This window comes from Rhineura floridana, chromosome 4 (genome assembly GCF_030035675.1).
Source record: "Rhineura floridana isolate rRhiFlo1 chromosome 4, rRhiFlo1.hap2, whole genome shotgun sequence".
In the NCBI taxonomy this organism is placed as follows: domain Eukaryota; kingdom Metazoa; phylum Chordata; class Lepidosauria; order Squamata; family Rhineuridae; genus Rhineura; species Rhineura floridana.
The window spans coordinates 60,590,932-60,611,686 of NC_084483.1; the positions used below are offsets into that span (position 1 = coordinate 60,590,932).

General features: G+C 38.6%; 1 protein-coding gene across 5 annotated transcripts in view; it reads left to right on the plus strand.

Annotated features, from left to right (window-relative positions):
- KCNQ5 (potassium voltage-gated channel subfamily Q member 5) overlaps positions 1–20,755 on the plus strand; it is a 556,888-nt gene that overhangs the window by 497,610 nt on the left and 38,523 nt on the right. For all 5 annotated transcript variants that reach the window (XM_061623123.1, XM_061623124.1, XM_061623122.1 and 2 more), the window contains one exon: positions 8,463–8,683. In XM_061623123.1, the coding sequence (XP_061479107.1) occupies positions 8,463–8,683 (221 nt within the window). The remainder of the gene's footprint in view (positions 1–8,462; positions 8,684–20,755) is intronic.

The window sequence follows — 20,755 nt, forward strand, 5'->3', positions numbered from 1 at the left end:
TAGGGATGGGTGAGAATATCAATTCAGTTCACATTACAAGCAGATTTATCAAATTTGCACTTTCCAAAACAATATGAGAACCGAAACACAGCCATCCCTCAAAATTTGCATTTATTAGAATTTTGGGATGGAGTTTGCCAACAATATTTATAAAAATGTGTATATTAAGGGAAAGTGCACATAAAATTGAATATATGAGTGAAAATAACAGGAAAAAGGCATGATGTGATGAGAAATGGCTTGCAAAAATGTGTACCTTTGTTGAAACTGCCTACAAAAATGTGTTTATTTTGAGAAATTTGCACTGAAATGATGGCGAATTAATTAAAAAAATTTTTAATCGCAGATTGCTGCAGAAATGTAGATAACTGAATTTAACATTAGAAAAGTGAGAAACTGAGAGAACTAACATTGACAGATCTTTCCATCCCTAGAAGATACCCAACTTTAATGTTCTTCCTCCTCCATTGGTTTGTAGTTATACTGTAGTTATATGTAGATTTGAGCTTACATTCAGCAAAGAACAGTAATGAACTTCCAATTACTTCCTTTGCAAGCTAGCTATGAGCAGATTCCTAGATTAGATAGTATTTATTTGTTTGTTTATTTATTTAACAAACATTATATTCTGCTTGATTGTAACAAAACCTTGAAACAGTTTACAATAAATATTGAAATTATCAATAAAACAGTTAAAAACAAGTAATTAAAACATCTAAAAGACAATTACAATCAGCAGTAAATTAAAGAGAAATTATAACACACCAGCGTCTATGTGTCTGGATAAGGTTGCCTAAACACCTACCCTTGGCACCTACCCTTTGGAATTCCTTCCCCTTCAATATTAGAGAGAGATTTATTTTTTTTTTGACACCTACTGAAGGCCTTCCTCTTTCAACAAGCCTTTTAAGTAGATATCTTATCCCAGTCTGTGTATGTGTTGGAATTGCTTTTTAATATGTTTTAAAGCTTTTTTTTTTAAAAAAAAGATGTTTTTAAAGCTTGCAAAAATATTTTATAGGTATTTTGTGTTAATATGTTTCTAAGGATGTTTTGTTATATTTTAAAGTCTGTTTTTATGATGTTTTAGAGTGTTTTTAGTTATTTTGTTGGCCGCCCTGGGCTCCTACTGGGAGGAAGGGTGGGATATATATCTAATAAATAAATAATAATAAATTATTTATTTATTTATTTAAAATATTTATACCCCGCCCTTTCTCAAAAGACTCAGGGCGGCTTACAATTAAAACATAATTAGACTAAAAACCAAAACAATTAAATCAAACAAGAATACAATTAAACAGTTAAAAGTACATTAAATCCTAAATAGATTAAAAAATGATAAACATTATTAATTAAAAGCCCATCTAAACAAAACAGTCTTCAACTGGGTACGAAAAGACGATAACGAGGGAGCCGTACGAATCTCATTGGGGAGAGAGTTCCATAATCTAGGGGCAGCCACTGAGAAGGCCCTATGCTGTGTCTGCGCAAGAAAAACTTGCGAAGAAGATGGAATAGAGAGAAGAGTCTCACCAGATGATCTCAAAGGCCGAGCAGGTTCATAAGGGGAGATACGATCTAACAGATAGCCTGGACCTAAGCCGTATAGGGCTTTATAGGTCAAAACCAGCACTTTGAATTGTGCGCGGAAACAAATTGGCAGCCAGTGGAGCTGGTACAATAGAGGGGTTGTACGTTCTCTAAGTCCAGTACCAGTTAACATTCTGGCTGCAGCTCTTTGTACCAATTTAAGTTTCCGAGCAGTCTTCAAGGGCAGCCCCACGTAGAGCGCATTACAGTAGTCTAATCGGGATGTAACTAGTGCATGTGTCACCATAGTCAAGTCTGACAAATCAAGGAACGGGCGCAGCTGGCGTATCAATCTTAATTAAACAGAAATGTTTTAAGTAGGTACCAAAAAGAATACAGTGACTGCCTGATGTTAAAAGACCAGGAATTCCAAAGTGTAGATATTGCCACACTAAAATAATGATTTCTCACAAGTGCAGAACGATTATTATGTGGCACCTGTAACAGTGCCAGTTCCACAGATCAAAGGGGTTAAGTAAGCACATATGCAGTTAGGCGATCCTACAAGTTTTACTAAGTGAAGACAAAATAGAACAACAATTTCATTTTATTGCAGTTAACCAATCATTAAAGAATATACAACTGTATAACAACACAAAATCAAAAGAGCAAAGGTGAAGATTAAGAGCTAACAGTCATTGAATGTCTAAGAGAGATTACTAAATTAAGAAATATTGCTACCTGTTCAGTAATGAATTTATTAGACCACCCACAAAGGAAAATACTCAGAAGAGTCTCTAAGGATCAACCAGGAAACTGCCTCATAAGGAGGTAGATTATATGTTTTCTAACCCCTTGATAAATTCTACCATAAACAAACACGTGGAAAACTGTTTCAAGTTCCAGTTGAGTACATGGACAGCACCTATCCTTGATAGGAACTTTAGCAAATCTGCCCTCCAACATCTTCAAAGGTAAAATGTTAAAACATGCCAGCAGAACAGCTCTTCTGTACCTAGGTATTGTTAAAATATGTAAGGATGGCGTACATTGGTTAGAGGCAAACCAAGTCAGGCCCAGTGAGTGTGGTGAGCATGGCCCATTGGCTAAAGCATGAAGCTCTTGACCATCCATACCTTTTAATCTCTGTTTAACAACGGATTTAGCTTGCAGTGGGTCTAAGGACAATAGGTAAGAAGGGGACAAGCCAGCACTACTCATTTTATCAATTAGCTCTCCTTTCCCGGTAGACATAAAAGAATCAAGTAGCACCTGACAAACAAAAAAACCAAAATAGGATAAGTCTTCAGTCTCCTTTTCAACCTTAAAACATTCAGTGTGAAACATACTAAATGGTTTTGCTTTTAGCTGCCATTTAGAAATGTAATCCAAAAAAGGCAAGTATATATCTACTGTAGTTTCCTTGTCTTTACTTTCATTAGGCTGAGGACTATTCAAGGCCCTTACTGATGCTCCAGAATGAGAGGCAATCACTTAGGGATGCACGCACAAATGTGCCTGAGCTACTTCTTTTCTTTGTTACAAAGTGCTATTTTTTAAGTTGACCAAATGAATTTCCTAGGATGAAATATAGTTTGCAGATGGTGTAGAGGGTTGCTTCTCAACTGGTGGACTGTGCCCAAAACTGTATCATGACCCACCCTAAGGTGGGCCAGGCCAGAAGCAAAGCCTCCATTTACTTTGTTATTTTTTACAGGGATGGAGAAAGGAAAAAAAGCAGAAACATGAGATGTGTAGAGATAAGGCAAATTTGTGGGGAGAGATGGAAGGAAGAAACTAATAACTAAGAAAAAATTAAAAGGAGGTCCCAGGTTGTAGTTATACTCTTGGGGTAATCTCTGCTAATATAATAATCAATCAACCATCATGCATTATACTGTAGGAACTGCTAAGAAGCTCGTTCTATGCTTAAACACCCCCCCTACATAGACCTGTATAAACTGGGTTAGAAGTATGGTTTTAGATTTTTATTTGGATAGGACATGGGAAAACTTCTGTTATAACAGAGACAAGCTCCCTATAATCTCTGCTTGGTAGGAAGAGGCAAGCTTAGGGGAGTACGTCCTGACATACAGCTGCTGGGAACTGCTTGAGCTATAAGTAGGCAGCACAGATGTAGTTCTATCAGATCTCATTTTGATGCAAGTAATTGCTTTATCCTGTTTTTACTTACATTCCTGTAGCAATTGTAACATCTGGTATGCCTCTGTGTCCATGGCAGTGGGGGGATTTGGAGGTGGGCTTTTCTGGCTCAACTCTACAATTCCATACATCAAATCATATAGCCTCTAGTATTTATTTACATGTTTCTGGTTGTCACGTCTGCTTGCATAACTGTCTACCACAGCCATGGCTCAGTCTCCACCTGTCTATTTTACTGAGTTGGGGACAAGTCCTGTACAAATTTTCTCCTTAATTATTTTTTGTGGGCAGTATGCAACTAAATAGTTGTGCTAGCACAACAGGATTTCCCCCCTCTCCTTCCCCCCGTGCAGCCTGCACCATCCCTAAACCTGCTCTGAGTGGTTGTGCAAAACCAAGATCAGATTTAGGAGATGGGCAGGGGAGGAGAAGAGAAGACTATTCTGTTGCACAAAGAGAAATTCTTGTGCTAACAGAATGTTCCTCATAGTGCTATGTTGAATACAGCCCATAAGTGTACCCTTCGAGTATATTCCCAGGGCAGTTTGCAAAAAAGGAAAACAATTAAGGTGTATTTACAAAAAAATATAATAGGCTAAAAACCACAACATCATAAAAACAGTGTAAAGCAGACTCAAGAATAAAAAAATATGTGAAGCACTTTTGCTTGGTGCTAAAAGGACTGTAAGGTAGATGCAGGCTCTGAGAGGAACATTCCTCAACTAGGGTACCATTACTTAAAAAGGCTGTCTCTGATGACCATCTGCCTCACCTGAGATGGCAGGGCACATGCTGCAGGCCCTCCACTCCAGATTTCAACCTAGTTTCTAGCCAGAATAACTACCTGAGTCACAACAGAACTTGCCAAAACAAAACTGTGGCAAGCAAAGTTCTTAAAACCTGAATTCTGTGTGCTTTTTGCAGGTCATGTGTTTAGGGACTGCACATAGCTTCGATCCAGGGGGAAGTACTAGATGTGCAGGACTGGATCATGGGTGGGGGATTCTTACCCTACCTGGCATCCTTTTGTACACAAGGATTCCATGTGAAAAAAGCCCCATGTCATGGATCAGTCCAGTTCAGTATAGGGCTACAAGCTACATTCATCACATCCACATCTGTAAAATGCAAGCCAGACACTGAGGGTCAAACTAGATGATACATTTAATATTGCAATTAAGATGCCTATTTTTTGGGGGGGGAATTAAGCAGCTGTTGAGGGACTCTTATCAGGACCATGGTGTGTGGGTGTGGTAGGAGGCTTAACCCTTCCCCCCAAAAAACAACCCCCCACTGCTATTTGCCCTGGAAGGAAATCTGCCATTAGTGCGAGTGGCAACTTCCTTCCTAGGGCAAATTACAGGTTCAGGGGAGGTTTTTTTTGTCAAGATTACACTGAGCAGAAGGTTACCCTCCCCTCCTGTGCAGCATGGTTTGAGTCCCAATCCCCCTCCATTGTGGCTGTTATTTAAATGGGAGGGGGAAAACTAGACACTTTTGAATGTGATCACATATTTTTAATGTATCATCTAGTTTGACCCTGACTGTTGAGAATTTTTCCTTGAAAACCGGTAAAGAACGCTGGAGGGGATTGTGGACAAAAACACAGAGAAACAGGCTGTTGCAACTGTCCCTGTTATTCTTAACAGTTAGAGCTTGGCTTACAGAATGCTGCTTTTCACATGGTTACTGAAATATATAGCCAGGCTCTTAGCAGCTAGTCTTCCGTTCCTTATCCCTTGCCTTCCCTGACTTGCCTTATTAGGGATAAGATTTATCCTTCTCTAATTATAATTCAACCATAGTAATGTCAATACAGTGACTGTTGTTTCCATTTGTAAATGTCGTATCTTATTTAGCAGGACCATTATGCACAATTTCATTATTTTACTTTGAACATACCAAGATAATTAAATATAGCTCCTATAAATTAATACAGAGATAATAAAATACAACTCATGGTTAGCTCATCTGTCTTCAATTAATTTGGGAAGCAAAGGACTGTCTAACAAGCTTAACAATTTATATTCCTTATCGTTCAGTGTTTTTAATTCAAGGGAAAAACTTAGTATGTGGGAAAACATAAGTTGTATTTGTATTATGGAAGTAGTACAATATAATATCGTGACATTATAATGGAAGCATACAAGTTGATTTTAACCTCATCAGCTGAACTCCTACACTTGTATGTTGTATATATATCAGTGCCCTCACCTGAGATTTGCAGGATCCCAGCTTTTATTGAGTAGTATTGAGATTGTAAATGTATCTGAGATCTGTGAATATGGATCAGTGATTAATGTTAGTTTCACATGATAAAAGTGACTGTGGTTGAAAGGAAAGTGGCACAAAAATGTGGCATGTAAATCTCTTAATTAGATAACACTCCCAATTACTTTCTTATAAATGTAAATAATCAATAGAAGTCACTATAAAGGAAATAAGACACAGAAACATAACTGTTACTGCAAAGAAACGTGCTTTTAAAAAGGAAAAAAAAAGGTATTCCAAGGTGGGTGAAAGAGGTAGAGTGAATGAAGTGTCCAGGAGTGATAAACATGCTGAAAGAATGCTGAAAGGGAAGAAATAAAGTTTCAAAGCCTGTCTTGTGTTTGTTTTTTTAAAATGCACACTTGTTATGGTTATGTAGGGAGATTAAATTAAGACATTTCTGGAAACAAGTACTCTCTCAGTTGCTAGAAACACATTTACACAATGTTTCTAATATTTTAATTGTTGAACTACAGTTTTAATATGTCCTCCAGTTGTCCAGCATGCGCTTGATTTGCTGCATATTGTATCCCGCCTGAGCTCTGCTTGTACTGGGGATAAGATATGCTAAGTTGCATGTACAATTTCTTTGTATTATCTAGAAATTTCATAACCACAGTGTCTAATTTCATTTCATTTTCATTTCACATTATCATATATATAAACATTTCCTTTTTAGATTCACAGCTAGGCATGGGGAAATGTATTTTTTAAAGTTTCTTGTTAGCTCTAGAATATATTTGCATTTAAAACGTATCTTATTGTCATGTTGCACTAAGATGCAAGGACCATGAAATAAGTGGAACAGATAGGGCCTCAACTTGATTAGCAGCTGTAGCAACAGGCAGATAATCTTTGCCACGTACCTTAGTGGCCCCAACAGATTTGCTTCTACAGGAATGCTGTGTTCTCATCAAATGAACCAGTAAAATTTGGTCAAGTTTTAAAGATTCTTCCACTTGCAGCACAAATAACATCTTTCTGTTTAACTCCCTTTTCAGTGACTGCCCATTCAAGGAGGGGGAAAAAGCTAAAGATATAAAACCCAGTACAATTCCACATCTCCTCTAACAGGGAACCTCCATTTGTATCTTATTGATATAATAGTGATTGGCTGCAACCCTAAACACATTTACTAGAGAATCATTTAAATTGGACATACTTCAGAGTACATATGTTTAGGATTGCACTATAGGAACATTACCAGTGTTCATCTGAGAGCAATGTATAAACTTTTATTCATGAATTAACTAGTAATTACAGAAAACATGAAAATGTGAACAAAGATTAATTAAATGCTCTGCAACTTTTAATTCCTAAGTGCTCTTTATATGCGAATAAACAAGATGGGAAGATCATTAAAAAAATAAGCACCCTGCATCTTTGATGTTTTTGTTTAGATGTGAAATCTCAAGCCGTAGGGCACCATGGATCAGCTAAAAATTGACTAGTTTTCCAATCCGAGTCCACTAGTGGGCTCTGTGGCTCTCAGTTACAAGAAAGTCACCAGTGTATGTCACTTTCCTATGAACTACTCATTCCATTGATATTGCTTATTGGATTGTTAATTGTTTTAATGTTTGTTTTTGTCTTGACCAAATGATTGTTATAAGTAATAAGGAATTTGAAATGTAATGTTTGTTAATATTGTTTATGGAGTGTTGAAAAAATGTGATGTTTTGGATAAATGCATGAATAACAAAATTAATCTTGCTTGCTTAACTCTAACAAACAGCATGCAAAAATAAAGCACTTGAAAAAGTATTATTCCTATATAGATTATTAGAAATACACTGACCTATTGCGTGCAGTTACAACTGTCAAGTTTTAAAACTGAAGCTCTGCTATGGCTACATTTGATAAGCTTTTATGTTTATTTTGTTTCATTTTTTGTAATATAAGGTGTAAATATGATTTTTTCCCTTGACAAAATAACACAAAATGAATAGAGTCCCTATGATAATGAAAATGACTGAGGCCATCTTAAAAAGTTTAAAAATAAAATGATATGGAAAATGCATTCATCCATTGCCCCTTATGTGGGAGAAATGTACATAGAATTCCCTAAAAGCAACATTTTAGAGTCAAGGGGTATCCACACCACAATGTATACTGGGAGCCACTGCCAAAGGGAGGATGGCCACATATTTTCCTCCTTCTTACTCCCTCTGCAAGGCTGGAGTGTATTCCTGAGGATCTGTGCCTTGGTATTGGGGCTTATTTCCCCAGTCCAGTGATATGTTCCAGGTGTGGGGTTCATGCACTAGCATAAAATTCCTCTTCCCAGAACAGCTTTTCTCATTCATTTCAGTAGAGGGAGCTGATCTACACAACCATAACTTTGCAATGAATGGTGACCTTCTCCACACATGCAGTAGATTTCTACAATAATCTCAGGGCATACTGATATGTGGATTGGTGCATACATCTACACAGCATTGTACAAACCTTACAGTAGGTTGGAATGAAGTAAAATAAATTTTCTGCATTTACAGTCAAAAACTGAGCTTTAAAGAACGGGTACGGATGGCTAGCCCAAGAGGACAGAGTATCAAGAACAGACAAGCTTCAGTTGGTGACAGGAGATCACCAAGTACCGATATTACTGCAGAGGGCAGCCCAACAAAAGTGCAAAAGAGCTGGAGCTTCAATGACCGAACACGCTTCCGTCCTTCCCTTCGTTTGAAGAGTTCACAGCCTAAGCCAGTGCCAGATAGTAAGAATTTGTTTTAAATGTCTTATTCATTGTAATTATGTCATTGAGTTTACAACCACAATAAATAAAACAGACTTTCATCATTGTGAACTCATACAAATATTTGGGAAATTCTGTGATAGGATGCTAATGTACTTGCTGAATCCAGGTTGCTCTCATCGCTACTTTTAAAGATGTGTGGCTGTGCCTTCACATTATACCGAGGGATCCTGAGATTGTTAGGACTCTCCTTCAATGCAATCCAACTATGTCTGATAATTAAGAGGAAGGCTCCAAACCCTGCCCTGTGTTTAAGAGAGGGCTGAAATCCTTCTGGTGATAGCCCCTCATGCTTCGTGCAAAACAGCATAGATCAGGAAAAGTACTACCACATGCAACAGGGCACCAAAGGTATGAGCAAAGTCAAAGAAGCTATTTGAGGCCAGAAGGCTTATTTCTGAAAATGAACGTCTTGCCCAAATAAGGAGAACAGCAGCAATAACAAAAAACTTTGACAAAAGAAATGCAAACAGACAGTAAGAGATGTGCATTGGAGGAGCATATTGCTAAAAAAAACCCCTTATTAAGACCAATAGTAAATATGAATGAATGAATGAATGAATGAATGAATTTTTATTAATACAGCCAAAGGCCATTCATATACAACAATACAAAAATAAAAATATTATCAGAATCGGTGATTGACTCAAATCATTAAAATAATTAGCTTCAATGAAAATAATTAAACAGTTTGATTATCAGATAGGTGATTCATTATTATTTTTCTGGTTTGGATAGCACCCGCAGAGAATTTGGCGACTGCAAAGGTCACCTCTGGTAAGTGGTCACTTAATAAATGGTCTACATAAAAAATTTGAGCCCTTCCTGGAAGAGGTCGTAAGATAGGTGCAATTAATTGGCTTCTCAAGTCCTTATAATGTGTACATCGAAGGAGAACATGCTCATTGGTTTCAGGTTCTTGAATATCACATGAGCAAATTCTCTCTGAGTAGGGAGTTTTATTATATCTGCCAGTGAGGATGGCAGACGGTAAGATGTTAAGGCGCATTAAAGTAAATGCTCTGCGATAATTAGGGAGCTCTAGGGTCGACATATATGTCATTAGTGTACAGAACTTTGGGTTATATCTCTGCTTCTTGATGAGAAGTAAGTGAGTCTGGAAGTCGATGTCTTTCAGCCTTTGCTTAACTAGCTGGGTAGCAGATTCAAAACTCAATTGTAATATATAAGAAGGAGAGAGCCCTATACTTAATAATTTTTCATGGATCAATGTCACCCACGAAGAATGGTAATTGTCAAAGAGAACAAGGGGGGCCAGCCCTAAGGGGTTAAAACATAGCTTCAACCAGTATGCTATTCTCAACTTCCATATGTACGATTCTATAGATTGGAGGCCACATTCCAATCTTAGAATGTGGTTGGGTACACAGGTAGGCACTCCTAGAATAGCTCTTAAAAAGGAGTTTTGGGTAGCTTCCAGTTTTGTGAAATTTATAAATGTACTAATCTGGGTTCCATAGGTAAATTGAGGGATTATTTTGGCCAGAAAGACCTTAATTGCCGGGGGGACTGATTTGCCTCCTTTGGTATAGTAGAAGGATAATAGTGATTTTATTGTACATCTGCATTTAGCAGATTAGAATTTATATGCTGTTGTTGGGAACCTGATGCATGAAAAATAATTCCCAAATATCTAATGGTACTAACCTGATCTATGGGCCGATTATCAATCCTCCAGACGTGTTTAATCTTTTTTTTAGTAAAGACTAAAACTTTGGTTTTTTGGAGGTTGATTATTAGGTCTTCCTCATGACAAAAAGATGTTAATGTTGCTAATAGTCTCTTGAGGCCTATCGGCGTTTGTGATAGCAAGACTATATCGTCTGCATATAATAAACATGGTCTGGGAGTATGGGCCAAAATCGGGGGATGCGATGAAATTGGAGCGATAGAAGATACTACGGCGTTTATGTACATATATTAAATAATAGGGGAGCAAGGATACATCCTTGCTTAACACCCTTGGAGGTTTGAATTTGTTTCGTTAGGTGGCCTTTATTATTACAACGAATTTGTAAGAAAGTGTTTTGATATAGACCTTGTATCAATATTAATAGGCGCCTGTCAATTCCCAAATTTTGTAATTTTAGCCAGAGTCTTGATCTTGAAATGGAATCGAAGGCCGCTTTTAGGTCCACAAAAGCTGTATATAGGGCTTTCCCATTAATATTGCTATACTTAGAAGTCAAATGCTGCAAAACCAAAGCATGATCACCAGGAGAGCGACCGGTGCGGAAACCTGCTTGCTCCGGTGCTAGAATGTCCAAATGAATGACCCAGTCTGAAAGTTTCCTATATAAATAAGTAGCATATATCTTACTTATTATATTTAGGAGACTTATTGGTCTATAATTAGCTGGGTCTAGGTGGGATCCTTTTTTATAGATGGGAATTATAATTGCAGCTCCCCAGCCCTCGGGGATGATCATGGAGGAGTTAATGTTGGTAAACAGGGCAGCCAAAAGGGGGGCCCACCAATTAGCATTCAACTTAAAGACCTCCGGGGGTATATTATCTGGCCCGGGGGCCTTATTTAATTTGAGGGAGGCTATAAGGTCCAGGATTTCTTCGGAGATAACAGGAGGCCATGTAGGGAGTTCAGTAGGTATATCTGAAAAGCTCTCAGGTTTGGGCATATTGCTTTGAAATAGGGTGGCATAATATTTTTCCCAGTCAGCTGGAGCAATGGCACAATCAAGTTTGAAATTAGATTTAGGCCATTGTTGGGATATTAAATGCCAAAATTGAGTAGAATCTTTTAATTTAGATGCCTGAATGAGGCTTTGCCATGTTTGTCTCAATTCCAAGTTCTTTTTTGTTTTAATTAAGTGCTTAAAGCCTTTTCTAGCTTCTCGAAATTTTTCAAGACTGTTAGGTGATCCATGCAGCTTGTATGCTTGGTGTAGTTTAAGTTGTTTCTTACTTTTGAGACATTCACGGTCAAACCAGGTTTTATTTCTGTACCTATCTCTACATGAGAATGCAGGTGAGGGCCTCTTAAGAAGGTCTTGGATATTAGTTATTAGCTGATATAGGTAATGGTAGGATGAAGTGCCAGCTGGGGTTGAAAGGAATTGGTTCTTAATATTCACTATCTCTAGGGAATTTAAACCATCAGAGATTTCCTTCTGGAGTTTTGGAATCCACTTTATTCTGGCTGGGCGTATTTCCACTTCGTTGACTTCAAATGTGTGTTTGACCAAAAAAGGGAATTCATTAAAGCCATGGGCTGTAAGGACCATCGGAAAATGATCACTTTCAGGTCGAGCCATTACATTACAACAGTCAACTAAAGTAAAGCAATCTTGAGAAACAAAGATCGTATCTATCGCAGAGGCTCCGTTTGTCGTTACATAAGTTAACTCACCCTCTAGGTCACCTTTAGTGCGGCCGTTTAAGAGAATCAGATTTAGTTTCAGAGACAAATGCATTAGATATATTCCCGCTTGATTAATACCCTTGTCCTTAGATTGTCTCGAGGGGATGTTTGATAGGCCATCCAGCTCAGGAGATTCTAGGGAAAATTTGGTATATAAGGCCTTATCTGAGGAACCCATTCTGGCGTTGAAATCGCCTGCTAGTATTATCATGGCTTTAGGATGGGAATCTATCAGGTTTCTCATGTAATTTTCCAAGTTCGTAAATTGTTTTTTGGTTAGTTGTTTATCTTTGCTAGGTGGGATATAAACGTTTATAATTAAGTAAGTTAGATGTGGGAATTTTAGTAATATTCTTGTTGTTAAGCCTAAGAGAGGGTTCAAAGCCTCAGCTTCCGTTTGTAGCCTAGTAGAAACTAAAATACCTAATCCACCTTTGGCCCTTCCTCCCTTCATACTCAGCTGGGCTTCCAAGGTAAATGGCGTGAAACCATCCAAGTACATTTCATCTAAGGACCAGGATTCTTGAATTAAAATGATTTCAAATTTATGTAAGAAGTCCTTAACTGTTGACATTTGAATTTTGTTTGGCCAACCCGCGATATTCCACGAGACCAATGTCAAATACCAATTTGGAATAGATGTTCTAATTCAATTGTCGGAAGTGCATTGTTGTTGATTGGGAATACTGATACGTCTAGGAGGAGATGTCACCACTAGGTCAATCTTTGTAGACTGATTGTTGACATGATTTGAAGTATTGAAATCAGATTTGGTTTGATTGTTTTGTACATAGTTAATATGGACATTGTCAGTATCCAAGTAGGGCTTATTAGAATTTTGATTCTTTAAAGTCAGTAGTAAGAGTTCAAGTCTTAAAACTATCTCTTTTTTTGAGTCTTCTGCCAAGGATGAAAAAGAGTCAATTAGTAGTAGCTCTTCTGGGATGAAGTTCTCTGTGGTAGGATTTAATATGTCCCGTGTTTCCCGGATGGTTGAAGAGGTCTGATGGAGATTTTTTGGGGAGGTATCAAGTTTAGCTTTAGATTGTATCTCCTGGCAGTCATTAGATTCGGGATTATTTAGCAGAGCAGAGCAGGACCTGCTAGACTTGTTTGATAGCAGACATATAGGAGGAGCCATATTTGTGAACACTCTAAAAATTCCAAGTTTATATTCCAGAAAAAACTGTCTTTTGTTATAAAGACTCTTCGTTATGCTCTCATCACGGAATGTTATCAGGGCTCTGGCAGATACATGGTTGTAAAAGAGATATTCGATAGAGGAGATCTGATGTATACTTATGGACCCAGGAATTATGGCTTCCAAAGTGTCACAAAAATGTTGCTTGCGGTCTTGTTGGTTTATCACACCCCAGGGTTTGGGGTAGTTTGTTATAGCTAACATATTTCTTTTTAGGACTAGATTCCATCTGTTATAGTCAGCAATCTGTGGGACATCATGATTCTTAGCGATTTGGAACTTCGTAAGTTGGTCACGATCAATCTCAGGGAGATGGGATGTCTTTGAAGTGACATTATCTATATTATTTAGGTAAACAGATTTTATTGGACTTATTTGTGGTGTCTGCTGATTTACTATGCTTACTTCCTTAGGTATTTCATTTTTATTTTTGTTTTTTTTTCTTCCTTTTCCTCTTTTGTTTTTTTTCCTTGGGTTTTGGTGGATCTAAGATTTTATAAAGTTTATTAAAGTTCAAGGTACTATGATGATGTGAATTTGCAGTCTTCTGATTTTTAGTTTTCCTCGTTTGCTTGTTTTTGTAGGATTTTTTTGCTCTCCTGGAAGTTCCTTTTAAGGACACTAGGTGGTGGTGTTGTACTACCCTTGTTTGTGTTGTTTTGGAAGATGTAATCAAAGTTGATTCTTCTTTATTTATTTTGGCACCTTTTTGCGATAACTCAGCTTCTGCTTTGTTTGTTGTGGTCATCCTTCCTTGTAATAATTCAGTTAAAGTGGTGAGTATCAGGTTTGATTCAGCTATGAAGTCCGCAATTTGGATTAGCATTTGCGTAGTTGTTTGATACCAATTTTCATTTAAAGGAGAAGAGATCCTTACATCTGACTGAAGATTCCCTACGTCATGCTGATGAAAAGAGTCAGTTACATAAGATAGATTGAATAAATCTTCTCGATGTGAGGATTCAAGAGAAGGCATAGAAAGTGAGTCATTAAGGAGAGAATCATCCAACATATCTCTTAGGTCCTTTGTTTTGACCTGAGAGTCAGCCCCCGTAGCTTGAGCAAGTTCTTGAGCCAAATTCATAGAACCCTCTTTCATATCCTCAGTCAACGGCAGACAGGTAGAGTTGGAAAGAGTCCAATCATGACTGCGACCAGGAGTTTCCTGCTCATATCTTGTTGGCATGACATGGCTGGAATCTATCTTAGGACGGCAAAAGGTTGTTATTTTCGTCTGCCTTGTTTGCCTCCCAGAAGGTAAGGATGAGTCGTCAAATGGGGGTAGACCCAATTCTCTGTAACTTTTTCTCGTTAGGACCATAATTATGCAGAGTTGCTTTAGCTTAATATATATTTTCTGTAAGTCCTCTTTATATTATCTTATTCAAGTTTTTCGTTCTAAAAAGTCCTATTAGACATTGAATAGGAGAACAGAGTTAGAGAGCAAACTTACAGAAGTCAGCTTGCGGCGGCCATCTTTCACCCTTCCCCAATAGTAAATAAAATAAAACACATCAGAAGCAGGAAACCAAGTAGGAAGACAGTTGGACTACTGGATGACAAGAGAGGAGATTAAGGGGGTTGTTAAAGGAGTATAAGGAGATTGGAGAAAAGCTGAATTAATTATTTATAGCTTTCTTCACTGCAGAAGATGTAGGGCAGATACCCGTGCCTGACTTTTTCAGGAAGGGGATTCAAGAACTGAGCCAAATAGTGGTGACAGAAGATGATGTTCTAGGCCTTATTGACAAACGCTAACTAATCACCAGATTCAGAAAGTATTCACCAAAAGTTCTTAACTAAAATGTGAAATGGCTGATCTAACAACAGTATCTAACCTATTTCCAAGATTGGTTTCTGTCTTCTGTCTAGAGGACTGGAAAGCAGCCCATGTAACACCAGTTTTTAAAAAGGGGTACAGGATATTACAAGCTGGTTAACATAATATCTGTTCTGGGTAGATTTGTAAAAATCATTATTAAATATAAATTATCAAGCACATAGAAGAGGACCAAGTCTTTCTAAAGAAGAATCAACTTGGTTTCTGCAAAGATAAGTCTTGGCTAACCTGTTATAGAAGTTTGAGAGTGTCAGCAAGCATATGGATAGAGGTTGCCTTGCAGACATTGCATATTTGGACTTTCACGTGCATCTTCTTGGCACATATGTATCTATTTGGCCACTTTGGGTAACAGGATGGTGGTCTAGATAAACGTTTGGTCTGATCAAACACAGCTTTTATGTTCTTAGGGATGCCACTCCAGAAAACGCATGGCTTGCAGTGGGGGGGGGTTACCACTGGAAAGTTTGTTACCCACTGTGCACTATGTAAACCATTTTGAGAACTATTTGTTGAAAGGCAATATATAAATATTATAAATAACTACATCTACCAGCAGAGCATCTTCACACAAGTTTGGATCCTCCTGACCTATATATTGTATATTTTTCTGGTGTGTATTTATGCACGCTATTAAAGAACTATTGCTTATGATTGTATCAGGCAAAATTAATATACTGATCTGAACACATATTCAAATTTCACAATTTATTTAAAATAATCATATCTGCTTAGGGTTGACACCTCCCCTCCCACTCTTGTGCCTTTAACAGCAGCCTGTGGTGGAAATTTAGCAGATGGTGCTTTCCCCATTATCTCCATGCCAGGAAAAAGCTTCAATTGCTACATTTAGGTAACTCATGCTATTGTTAAAGGAAAAGGGAAAAAACAAAATGCCCGCGCCCCTTTGACACCTCCGTAGGATTCCCATTTCTTCAAACCTTCCTGGTCTGTTTCACCAAGTCATTTTACCTACTGTAGTTCTCTTTTTATTATTGTGAACAGTGCCTACATTTGAAGCTACTAGTTAAGGATGTGTTAGAATTCTGCCCAATTTGGATTTGGTACTGAATTTTCCATTAATTTGTTTATTTGCAATCGCTGAGGGTTGGATTTTAATGTAGCAGATTTCCACAGCTATTTTTGAAAATGGACTTTATTTTTAAAAATCTGCCTCTAAAACATTGATTGTAAGAATGATAATTTATTGATATTTCCTTTTAATATATCAATATTTTAAAGGAAACCTCAATATTTCCTTCTAAAATATTGATATTAATATTGATATTTTCCCTAGTGGAAAAAAACACCATGGATTGGTAAAAGCAGTGGCTAGCGGATATAGAACAAACTAAAATCAATGCCAGCCTGTTAGGTTAATGGAATGCTTTCGAACTGGCAACGGCCAGCAGATCCCATCCTTACTACTAGTAGTACACATTCTAAATGATTCGGTTTGAATTTCCCCCCCTAAAGGAATCTATTTAATCTGTATTCAAGCAGTGAATCATCCCTTTGTATCATCCTTTGTATGAGATAATTAGTATTCAGTGCATCTTGAAGGAAGGAAGCTACTTACTGACTAACCCTTCAAAGTGTTCTGTCATGAGAAATTACACAGGCATTTCATTTCATTAATTAAAAAGAACTCTGCAAGAATGTGTTTGATTTACATTCCTATTTCTGTGAGCTCACATGAACTCTGCCCTTTCATTGCCTTCAGCGTGCTTTTGCCATCCTCAGAGTATGCAACATATTTTTAAAAATAGAAAAAATGTTGCAACAGCCTCCATTTACCTCCTCCCTTGTACTTTCATATAATTTATGTATTTTTAAATGACTATTTTCCCTCTCTGTACACAAACACCTCTGTTGAACTGTCTTGCTCAGGGGTCAGCCCTTATTCAGTGATTTAGGGGTTTTCAGTGACCAATTTTTATATTTAATATTGTCTTTACATTTTCTGACAGAACTGCATATTTTACTAGACACACATTAAGAATGACAGGTGTTTGTTTAATGAGATGAAGTGTTACCCACCTAGGGTTGCCAGCTTTTGGGGAGCTTATACATAATTGCATCCTCATGCCAGATAAAGTTTCAACAGCTAACTTTCTGCTTTTCATCAAGCAGTGTTAAAAAGCACAAAGAATATGGCAGAAACAAAATTACAATCTTGTGCCCATCCGATCCCATTCACCATCCTCTTCCCCAGGGCTGGCGCCAGAGAGCAGCCAGGTTAGGCCCTGGCCATGAGCCCCTGAGTCCCAAGGGGCTCCTGAAGGGGCCCTCCTTAGGATGGGTGGGTAGCTCTCCTTTCTGTGATCTACGGCAGGGTCAGCTCCCGACCCTGCCACAGATCATAAGAGCGAGCTCCCAGATGCCCCCTACTGCCACACAGGTGCCACCTACGTCTCCCTTGATGTAAATGCTGGTTGCACTGCAGGTGCAAGCTTGCCATCAACCAAGATGGCAGCCAAGATTTCCCTAAGGGGCTGATTCCCATTCCGCTATATTGGTTGGTGGCAGGGATGCACGTGCATAGCATGCATGTGTGCCATCAACCAAGATGGTGGTGGAGGCATCAGTCCCTTAGGGAAGCCTCACCCACCATCTTGGTTGATGGCAGGCTTCTGCCTGCAGTGCAACCAACATTTACATCAAGGGAGAGGTAGGTGGGGCCTGCATGGCAGTAGGGGGGTGTCTGGGAGCTCCCTCTCTGTGATCTGCAGCAGGCTCAGCAGCCGACCCTGCCACAGATCATGAAAGATAGGTAGGTGTGGCATGTGTGCATGCGGGTGCTGGGGCCCAGGGTAGGCTGATGCCAAAGGGACCTGGCATGCCTGGTGCTGGCCCTGCTCTGCCCAGATCAGTGAAGTACACAGGGCACTGGAGCAGGTATGGTTGGTACCCTTCAACAGATCAGATTCATTCATCAGTACCTGAAATCAAAACACAAGAAACCAACCAGAGTTTAAGGAAGAAAAAACAAAGCAATCCAGAATAGTTTACTATTTCATGATGGAATCATTAGTAAATCACAATTATAATGTGGTGAGCATTTTAATAATAGAATTATTGTTGTCATGGCTTTTAGAACACCTTACAGTTCTGCACGATCACTCAAAACAGAAGGAATTCAGTTTAATTAAATAATTAAAAATAACAACATTCTGTGCCAAGGATATCAGAAATTAGATAGTATTTAATTCTGTAAGATAAAAATAAGAAAGCTGTGTGTGGGATGCTGAATAAGCCAATATTTGGCAATCATAATCTTGATTCAAATTTATCCTGCTGTGGTTGAGACTTGTATTCAGAGGCACAGTATGTAGCCATTATCATGACTAGGGATGTAATCCCCTTGTTGGTGCAGGGTTGGCTCTCATTTCTGTGAACTGGCACCCAATTCCATTTCATGTCAGTTTGCTTTTCATTATCTTCTACTTTTACTGTTTCACGTCTACCCTGCATGACAAATAGCAGTATTGTTCTCATTCTTTCTATTGATGTTTCTTCCAATGCTTTTGTTCTTTCTAATGATGGTCTGTGTGTTTTTCCTGTTCAAATGCATATAAGGCAGGTAATTGCTCACTGAGTACATTCTCTACCTCAGGTTTACTGTCCGTCCTAGGACAGTCAGCTAATTCCCATCACCACCACCACAATTAAAGGATGTTCAGTTGAGTTCAGTTGAACAAGCCAGTGAAGGCTTGTTCAGTTGAAGTTTTTTTCCAGCTACATGATATAAGTTTGAAAGTTGTAAACTTAACCACTCAGTGGCTGATGCATTCTTGTCCTTATGTTTAGCCTGTTTGAAAAAAAACAGGATCCACCATCAATAGTATAGTAATGATTATCATGTTTATTTTTCTTCCTCCCCCCCCGCCCCCTCCCATGGCCCTGGGTTAAAGCAGACATATCTGACAGACAATGATTGTATAAATGACTGCTGTGCCTGTGATTTCAAAAAACAGATACAAGGGGGCCACTGATTAAGAATTAAAAAATGAATGTTAGTGGTTACCATCATCACCTCATTGACACAGAGGTTAAAGAGAATACATATGTCTGTTGTTTAGATCAAAGATGTCATTAATAGCAATGTGTCATATTTGCCACTTTAAAAAACTGGTGTCAGGAAAAGCCACAGAAGCTCATATCAAACAAGATCACTCTGCAAAGATAATGAACGAGCCAACTATTGGGTAATCTGGTGCAGAGTTCAACTTTAATAAAATTCTCCCCCATCCCTAATCATGACTAGTGGCCATAGATAGCCTTATCCTACTTGAATTTGTCTAATCCCCCTTTAAAACTGTCTAACAGTGATTCAAAATTCCAATCAGCTGTTAATGCACCGTAATACATCTGTCAATAGCCAAATGTATTTGACTGTGACAGCACTTTTGAGGCCCCGTATGAACATATTTGCCTTTGAAAACAGGCCTCCCGAAGTACCTTTTTGGAATATGCTGTAGCTTTTGTCCTCAAGGAGTTAAGGTGTTGAGATTGGACTTTACTTGGGTAATCCTTTCAACAGATGCTAGACAGAACTAAGGTTTTTAGACCTTGATCAATGCTTGATTACTGCCAGCATCTGGCACTTCTTACAAAACAAGCAAATGGGATAATAGAAGTGTTTCTGTAGGGAGAGATGCCTTGGTTGTTGCTAACTCTGAAAGAACAGCACTGTAAGGAAAAAATGAAAGCTGCATTCCTAGTTCCATGCTTGCCGAAGTAAACCACAGAAAGTATTGCTGAAAATGAAGGCATAGTGTTTACCAACTTACAATGCTTTACAGAGCAATCCAAACCCCAAATCTGCTGTGCTGGAGGGAGTTTGGATGGGGCAGAGCTGTCGCTCTCCCCAGCCTGCCCAACTGTGCCAGTCTTTACCATTGGAGGAACTCTGCTGTCAGACGGGAAGCCCCATTATTAGCAGCACCCAATGAAACCAACCAAACTATGGGTAGAAGTGACCGCTGGTGGCATCCCTACCACCAGCAGCTAGCAGAAATCCTCAAAACAGGGTTGGGAGGAGGCAGAGAAAGGATGGCACAGGATACAGACCTGTTCCTGCTGCCATCAAATGATGGCAATGGGTCTAGTCCAGGATTCTTCCAGGTTGTGGAAGTCATAAAAACCAACAACAAAAAATTATTTAAATTCTTTCAAAACAGGAGACCTTCTAGGGAGGCGGTTGGACCCTTTGATGACAAAGGACTCTATGGTGATCTAAAGAAGGATCAGGCTACTGCAGAGAAGCTACATGAATTCTTTGCATCTGTCTTCACAGTGGAGGATATAGGGGAGATCCCTTTGCCTGAACTAAAGTTTGCAGGAAGGGAGTCTGAGGAACTGAGGCCAATATTGATGACAATGCTTGGAGGAGGGCTAATGTGGTCCCTATCTTCAAAAAGGGCAGTAAGGAGGAACCTGGGAACTACAGACCAGTAAGCCTGGTATCAATCCTTGAGAAAATTCGGGAGCACATTATCAAGCGGTTAATCTATAAGAACCTTGAAAACAATGCAGTGAATCAGGGCTGTGGAGTCGGTACACCAAACCTTCAACTCCGACTCCTCTATT